The 8,812-nt window shown below is 38.1% G+C and overlaps 2 protein-coding genes across 2 annotated transcripts in view; one reads left to right on the top strand and one right to left on the bottom strand.

The window, feature by feature from the left end:
- The window catches only part of LOC122327302 (calmodulin-regulated spectrin-associated protein 1-B-like), a 23,740-nt gene that overhangs the window by 12,840 nt on the left and 2,088 nt on the right, over positions 1–8,812 (bottom strand). Inside the window, exon 3 of the mRNA XM_043222559.1 lies at positions 5,339–5,529. Within this exon, the coding sequence (XP_043078494.1) occupies positions 5,339–5,529 (191 nt within the window). The remainder of the gene's footprint in view (positions 1–5,338; positions 5,530–8,812) is intronic.
- LOC122358287 (sterile alpha motif domain-containing protein 9-like) lies at positions 167–5,007 on the top strand. The gene has a single exon (XM_043258106.1). It carries the CDS (start codon positions 185–187, stop codon positions 4,895–4,897), a length of 4,713 nt encoding a protein of 1,570 aa, XP_043114041.1. The 5' UTR covers positions 167–184; the 3' UTR covers positions 4,898–5,007.

Here is an 8,812-nt window from a genome sequence, read left to right as displayed (position 1 = left end):
ATTAATATAAGTTTCACTTTTTGAATGGAATTAGTGAAATAAATCAACTTTTGACAAGCACCTGTAATGTGATCATGACTTTCCCTTGGCTGTTGTATACTGTGTATATGTAAATCAGATATGTTTTATCTATATATTTTTATAAATATATTGTATATATTTTTGTTTGTTTGTTTTTATTAGTATGGCTACAGCAAGCCAACAGACAGAACTTCCTCTTCGAGTAGAGGAGTGGACGAAAGAGCAAGTTTACTACTGGCTGACTGAGGTGATTAAAGTGGATAAAAAACATGCAGACAAGCTGTACGAAGAAGAAGTATCAGGGGAAGAACTAGTCTGCTACCAACCCAAACATCTGCAGGAACTTGGTTTTAAACATGGTCCAGCTGTTAAGATTATCACCCGGTTAGAGAAGTTAAAGAAAGAACAACAAGAATCTCCAAAACCACAAAAAACTGAACCTTTAAAGAAGCCCCCTTCACAAAACATTTCACTTTCAGAAGCTTCTATATCCAGTACATCTTCGAAAGAAACCGAACCAACAGACTCAGCTGACCCTAAATCATCAAACATTAATGCCAATAAAGTAGGCCTTGTTGAAAGAGAAAAGCACATGAGAAAATCTCGATCCATAAAGCACTCATGTAGTCTCTATCCATTTGATCAGAACTCTGCTTCTCATCGATATATTCAAAACTACACTCTCCCACCAGAAACAGGACCAGGGAATCTTACCGATCCAGTTCATGAGTACAAGTTCATGGGCAGAACAGATGACATTGATGTGATAAAGAAGAAGTTCAATAAAGAGGTGTTTCGGTTTGCTGCTGGGTGTATGAACAGCCGCACTAATGGAACCATACACTTTGGTGTAGCAGATTCCAAAGATTCCCAGTATGTTCATGGTGAGATTATTGGGGTCACTGTCGACTCCAAGGACTCCATCATTGATCACTTTAATCAGGGTATTAAATCATACTTTGACGAACACACAGATAAAGCTAAACAATGCATCAGACAACCACGCTTTGTAGAAGTGCTCTGCGCCGACAGCACAATATCTGGCAAATATGTCATAGAGGTGGATGTTGTTCCATCACACATCATAGTTCAGGGTGAACTGTTTTACATACAGACTCTGGATGAGACCAATCAGTGGAAAAGAAGCAAAGGAAAATCACTCTTCATCAGAGAGGGCGCAGCAACACAGGATATCTGTAAAATTGGTAATCCAAGAGATCTGCAATCTGAAATAGCCCAAATTAGTAAAAACATAAATATTTGGGATACTATGAGGAAAGAGGCAGAAAAGAGGCCTCTGAGTAAAGGAACATCAAACCAGGGTGAAAAGCTAAAGAATCTGTTGACATGTGGAGGAAGCAGACTGGATTATTATGAGTATTATATTATAGTTACAAACAAAAGCCACCCTGAACAACTCCAGCATCTTCAGTTCATAACAACATTGAAACGGTTATGCGTGTTGGACTTTGATCCAAATTCTGCAGTAAATGGGTCCTGCCACAACTACAGAGATGTTCAGATTGCAAATCTTCACAAACCAAGCCAGTTCCGTGGAGACCCAGGAACAATAGTTGAAAAACTGAATTTATACACACAAACAAGTTGGGTATTCTGTAATGGCAGAGAAGACCTTAACACTGAATCTGACAGGCCACTTCAATCAAGCGAATGGTTAAAACACAAAGCTGGAGAGGTACAAGACGTGATTTCATTCCTCTGCAACAAAGACACACTTCCAAGAGGACGGTTCTTAGTCATATTCCTACTCCTCTCCACTGTCGAGGCCTCAGTCGATCCAATTTTTGACACATTCATGTCATTTTATAAAAACCTAGGAGGTACAGAAAACATATTAAGTATTTGCACTTCAGATCCGTCCTTCCATAAATGGAGGGATTTCATTCAAGCCCGATGTGATGAGGACATCAGTCAACGTAGCATATATGACCTGGAGCTCAGTGAAATCAATGGCACAATACTGAAACTGGGCCAGAGCAAGCAGCATGCTCAGAGACTTCTTCCATCTGCTGAGGGCAGTACAGTGATTCTCCAAATGAAAGACGAGAGTCTTATGACATCACTTGATATCTTGTGTGAAAACGAATGCGAAGACATGTACGATGAGAGCTCTGCAGAATTTGAAGAGTTCAAAATTAAAACAAAATCTGAGTTTTATAGAGGAGGAAAAGTGAAATGGTGGAACTTCTATTTCTCAGAGCAACCTGCAGCGAAGCCATTCATAAAACGTGACAAACACTCAAAACTAGAGAACAATATCAGATCTCAGACCAAAAATACCAAAAGCACTTGCAGCACTGTGAACCTGTTTCATCACCCAGGGTGTGGCGGCACTACCATGGCCATGCATGTGATGTGGAATCTGCGAAAAGAATTCAGATGTGCAGTGCTGAAAGACAACAGCATTTCAAAGGAAGAAGTAGCCAAACATGTTTCTCATCTGATAAAGTGTGGAAAAAGTGAGAAATCCTTAAAAACACCAGTCCTGCTATTAGTGGAAGACTCAGAGGAAACCGAAAACACACAAGTACTCAAGCACTTATTGAGGACGATTGCAGGAGAAACAGGGGCAAGTGTCATCATCTTAAATTGTATACGTACAAAAACCCCACAAGACAGACACAAAAATAGTGTAGATCAGAGTGAGTTCATTACAGCAAAGCTATCTGACAAAGAAAAACATGCTTTTGAAATGAAGCTTAAAGAACTTCAAGAAACCAAGTCTTTCACAACTGAGAACTTCTACAGTTTTATGATCATGAAATCTAATTTCGACCCAGAGTATGTTGCAAATGTTGCAACTAACATTCTGAAAGATTTCAGAGTTTCAGAAAGCAAACAAACGGGGCTCTTCTGCATATTGGCTTTGCTGAATTCATATGTTGCTGATCGAGCCATCTCACGATCTTTATGTGAAGATTATCTGGGCATCAAAAATGCATTTTGGGGAAGAGAGTCTGTGCTGGAGAAAATGGAACCTTATTCCTGTTTGTTGATAGAAATCGACGCAGAAGAATATGGGGGATTCAAAGCAATTCGCTTTGTTCATCAATATCTTGCAACAGAATGTGTCAAACAACTAGAGAAGACACATAACTGCTCCAGAGCAGACATAGTTCTTGACATGCTGCATTGTGATGCCTTTTTCAAAACCTTTGCCGTGAAGGATGTTCTTGTACAATCAATGAAAAGCATGCTGATCACTCGTCAACGCAAAACTGAAGGTGATGAGAAAGATACCCTGTTTTCACCACTGATAGAAGACATAAACTCAGGAGAAGATGGTCTGAATAAAATACAAACGATTTTTATTGCAGCTTCGGAAAGGTTTGATAAAGACTTCACAATTCCTCAAGCTCTAGCAAGACACTTGTACCTGAAAGAGAAGAACTTTGCTGAAGCTAAGAGGTGGGCAGACATTGCAAAAGCCATCAAAGAAACTTCCTACACTGTAGATACAGTTGGACAAGTTGCAAAAAGTGAATTAAAACACAAGCTGTGTATAAAGCAAGAGAAGAAACCATACACAGCTGAAGACCTGAGTGAATACCTTGAGTTGGCAAGCACAGCCACCAAAGCTTTCAGAAAAGCCCAAACCTTGGCAAAGACAGATGATGCCCTAGAAACTGAACAGGAATTTTACAGAAAGTTAAGCCCATATAACATATCTGGCTACATGGGTGAAATCGACACAGCCATGACTGTTTTTGACATCATTAAAAAACTGCCATTGTTTAAAAATGGTGATCCAATGAAAGATCATTACATCAAGAGCTTTCTTAAAGGAAATCTGCCATACACAAGCATGCCAGTGAGCCAAAGCAAATCCAATGATGAATTTGTTGCTGTTCTTCAGAACCATGAACCCTTCCTTAGATCTTTAAAATCACATGTGAAAGAGGCTTTGGACTTCCTTGAAATGTACTTCACTTACATGAAAGAAAAAGGATCCGGTGAAATGAAAGATGCAAAGATTCGCCAGAGAATATCAGAACACTATGAACACTACATCTCATTATTCTGCACATCTGCAGAGGACAAACAAGAGGAAAAAAAGAAGAAACCAACGCTGAGTTTGAACATGGAGATTGAAGAGTGCAGAATGTTCCTAGAGAAAAACCGGGCGGATACATTCCCAGGCCTTCTCCAGTTTTTGGAGCCCAAAAAAGTGACAGTAGAACAGATTGCTGAGAAATACTCATTCATATATAATAATTCTGCCATCAAAACTACAAAGGACAAAACAAATCATCTGCTCGCACACCTAATCCTCCAGCTGATTTGCTCAAAGTCAAAGTTAGCAAAATCCACAGAAGAGCTCAATGAGCTTTTAAAAGAAATTCTGCAAGATGTTGGCATACAGCACCAATACCCAGAGCCTTTCTACCTTGCCATACTTTTGCTCTGGCCAGGAAGAAATGTCAACACTACTGGCATTAAGACATATGTTGATAAAATCAGAAGCTCAGCGAGAAAGAATCTCTCCCATATGTACCGTACCAGGTCAACCATTGCGCACTTCTTCTTGGGGACATCTGATGGAATACAGAGGCTGGTGACTAAAGTTTCCCTTGACAGATCTCAGAGTGTCAGAGATGTTAAGAATCGCAACATTCTCTGGCAAACAGGAGAAATCTTTAAAGAAACCCCAATAAATAGCAAGCTCCTCAGAGTGAGTGGTACTATTGAGCAAGGAGATGTCTTCACAGAGTATGGAAATCTTAAGATTCCATTGCGTCCTGCATTTCTTGGTGGAGTGAGAAGTGGCTACAGCACAGAGAATGTGTCCTTCTACATCGGCTTTGCCATGGATGGACCTCTTGCTAATGACATTCAGTATGAAAATGACAGATAGATCATGACAGCAAACTATGCATATTTCTAGTCATGTAGAACCTATAAAGAAATCTAACATTCTTATTTAAATTTCAAAATCATTTTAAATAAACACGTATGCTGATTTGACCTGTTTGTACTTGACTGATGTAATACAAGTCATGTGTTAATTCTGGACTTCTCTCAACTGAAAAAAAAATCCCTGTGGGTTATTTTAATAATGTAATGTCCTAACTAGTCATAATGTAACAAGGTTCCACCAACAAGCCATTAGTCTCCACCGAACATGTTAAATAAAGCACAAAACAGCATGTGAACGGTTCTCTTTAAATATACTCTCTCACAATCCACCGCACAGCTGCTATGTATAGTATTGTACAAGTCGTTAGACATTCTGCGTAATCTGAAATCAGATTTCAGATATCATTCACTAAAGGTTATGTGCAGGCAGTATGTTTACACATGTAATGTTAGTTGCAGGGATCTCACCTTGTTGATCCATGATATCACGGCCTCTTCAGCATCATAAGGGAAGTCTTCCTCAGGAAGGAAAGGAGTAAATTTCTGTATGCAGGTCATCACTCTCTCCACACTGACCATTTCAACTGTGTACGCCATCATTAAAGTGTCAATCATCGCCAAGTGGGAACTCTAAAATGACAAGTGAAAAAAATGCACAAAAAACATAAGCGGCTTCTTCAAAATTCTGTTTGTAAAAAAGACCTTATTTGCAAGGAGTACAAAGAACATTACAAACACAATGTGCAAATTCATGTGAAATTAGACTGAGAAAGTAGTAAGTAGTATTTCCCCGAAGGCATACAAGTTAGTTTTATGACGGATATATTCAATTTATTCAATTATATTCAATATATTCAATATTCAATATATTCAATTCCGAGCTTGGAAGCGTCAGGACAAAAAAAACTCTGATAGACTCTAATAGAATAAAGTCATATACCATAATTTTCATTTTTGGGTGAACTATTCCTTTAAGATATTTACTTTTGTTTCCAGGGGACAAAAATCTAAATTGAGTGCATTTTGCTTAAAACAAGTAAAAATCTTAAAATGGACCACCGTAGTGAGGTACGTGAAATACTCTTGTTTTAAGAATATTTTTTTCTTACCCCACTTCAGATGTTTTTACTTGATTTAAGCAAAATTTTGTCATGTGGAAACAAGAGTAAATATCATTTCAAAGTTTCATTTTTTTCGTATTTTGACTAGAAACGAGACAAAAATACTAAATAAGCCACTTTTTGAAGTGTTCAACTACTGCTAGAAGAAATACGGCCTCTTCCTGTCTGCTAACTAAGTCACCTCTAGAGGGTGCTATTGATTTTGTGGGGATCAGAAACTGATGAGTGATAGGGTTAGGGTTTGTTAGCTACATTTAAAGAGCCAATGAAATGGCTTGACTGTAAGACAGCTGCAGTTTTTTTCTGTTGTATTTCCTAACTGAACATGAAGACTTGGTGGGAGCCCCTTAAAAAACCCAAAGTCTTTAATTGTGCTACTATCTAAATGAACATAATAAATGAAAGAACTGCGACATAAACTAGTAAAGATTCACAGACATTTACAGTGCACAGAGCATCATGTGTGGCACCAGCTGCTTTAAAGGAATTGCCAGAAATGAAATTCTGTCATTAATTGCTCACCCTCGTTTCCTTCCAACGCTGTTGGACCTTCTTTCATTTGCAGAACACAAATTAAGATATTTTGGATGAAATCTGAGAGCTATCACAGCTTCCATGGACAGCAAAGTTCTACCAGGTTCAAGGTCCAGAAAGGTACCAAGAACATCAACAAAATAGTCCACGTGTCATCAGTGGTTCAACCGGAATTTTCGAAAGCCACCAAAATACGTCCACAACTCGTCAAATAATGTGCATGCATCCGTAATAAAACGTGTTTCAAATGGCTCCAGGAGGTGAATAAAGGCCTCCTGTAGTGAATCCACACATTTTCATGAGAAAAATATCCATATAATAAACACTTTTCTCTCACTTGAATTATCTGTCATACCCGGGAGCCGCTCTGTCAGATTACGTAGGATGTATGCGCAGCCCGCACGCCTCTGAGATATGCTAGTCTTGCATGTTTATACATGAGCAAAGGAAGCAAAGTTTCTTTCCCTCCAACATTTCTCTTTCTCATGTTCTCTCTCTGCATTTGTCACTAATCGAGCTGTGCATACGTTCTACGGTTCACAGTGAAAGAAAAGTGTTTGAAATATGGTTATTTTAATAAATTCGCTGCGAGGCTTGTTTTATTATGGATGCGTGAGCTTCACGACTTGTGGACTAAACCTGCTGACTTAAATTTTTATTGTAACACTGACTGGATTCAACTGAAAGAACAATGTCATATACACCTAGGATACCTCGAGGGTAGGTAAAACCTGCTAATTTTATTTTTTGGGGTGAACTAACGTTTAATGACAGAATTATTTGGGTGAACTATCCCTTTAAGTATATAACACATCCGCAGCAGATTTGCCGGTTGCTGTGAGATGTTACGTTACTTACAGAGGTCACAACAGTGAATGGCTATTTAATAGGTCATTTTCTAATGTAAACATATGTTTTCATGGCTTAGTTTATCATCAATCACTAATGAACACTAGTGCATCTTCCTATACACTGCCACCCAGTGGCCAGCTCTTGCATGTGGTCTATTTTTCTCCTTCCCAAAATTGGAACTCTTGCTGGAACAAATACAACACATTTTGCAGGTAACATCATATTAACAACCATTACCGAACAGTTCTGTATATTAAGAATGTAAAGATTAAAATGACTTTGGACCTGAATCCAGATTGCATCAACATTACAGTCACAAACATGTTATAGGTTTTGGTGGGGCTCCAGGAGCCTTAAAGAACACTAATACTAAAGAGGAAACACAGGATTTCCCATCCTGTATCTTAAACTTTTATATTAATGAGATTTTTTTTAATCCTCTTAAATTAAATCACCTAAATCTCCCTAGAAATACACCAAAAGTAAAAAAAAAAAGCCCACTCAAAAAAATATCTCAATCTAAAGGAGATTCTTTAATTCTAAACAAGTTTGTTTCGCAATTAAGTAAATATATAAATAAATATTCCACACAATTTGTATTACGTGTTACATATTTAACATTGAGGCAACGTCAAGCAACATCAAGCAAATGTATGCTGTGACCTAAACTCTCCGTGACCAGCTTTAAATTTCTAATTAAATTTTAAAAAAGGACATGTTGCTTAATCAAACAATCCTTAAGCAAGCGAAATGGACAAATAACAGTTTAATCCAAGGAGATAAGCGAGTCTTGGCTTTTCAACATCCCTAAATAACGAAGAAAAGATTTAGATCTTTGAACCCAAACATGCTGTATAAATCGATCTCAGAAGGTACACAGATGTGCCTATGAAGCACGCGCTCACATTTTGCCTATAAGGCGAAATAATAACAAATTCAATATGCAAAATAAAAGCGCGTCTATGAATACAAACAGATGAGAAGCATTTTAAGTTTGTACTCTTTTAATCCGTCTGGGTGATATTAAGCCCAAGAAGCTTACCAAGCATTTAACGTAAGCATCCAAAAATCTTTCTTTGGATTCCACCCAAACATTCAGCACGTCTAACTGAGTGCTGCCACGAGCAACAGTTATAAACGGCACCGCGAGAGACCATGCAGCTTGTGTAGATTTTGCATCTGCATGACTCAGGTGTTGTTTACAGGGCTCCTCAGCAAAATTATCTCAAAAGCTGGAAAAATACTAATGTGGGCTCTTACTGAGCTCGTAATTGGCTACCTCCCTGAACCGTCATTTTTCATTAATGTCAAAATTCAAATGTGTTAGGTTAGTGTTTTCCATAGGACTGCTATGCAAAAATCCCAATGTTTCTTATACAAGAAGGTTCTAATATTTGTTAAAGGTT

This window comes from Puntigrus tetrazona, chromosome 2 (assembly GCF_018831695.1).
Source record: "Puntigrus tetrazona isolate hp1 chromosome 2, ASM1883169v1, whole genome shotgun sequence".
Classification (NCBI taxonomy): Eukaryota; Metazoa; Chordata; class Actinopteri; order Cypriniformes; family Cyprinidae; genus Puntigrus; species Puntigrus tetrazona.
This window is presented reverse-complemented; position numbering and strand designations above follow the sequence as displayed.

Coding starts and splice junctions, on each gene's coding strand:
- LOC122358287 (XM_043258106.1), top strand. CDS start 185: ATGGCTACAGCAAGCCAACAGACAGAACTTCCTCTTCGAGTAGAGGAG.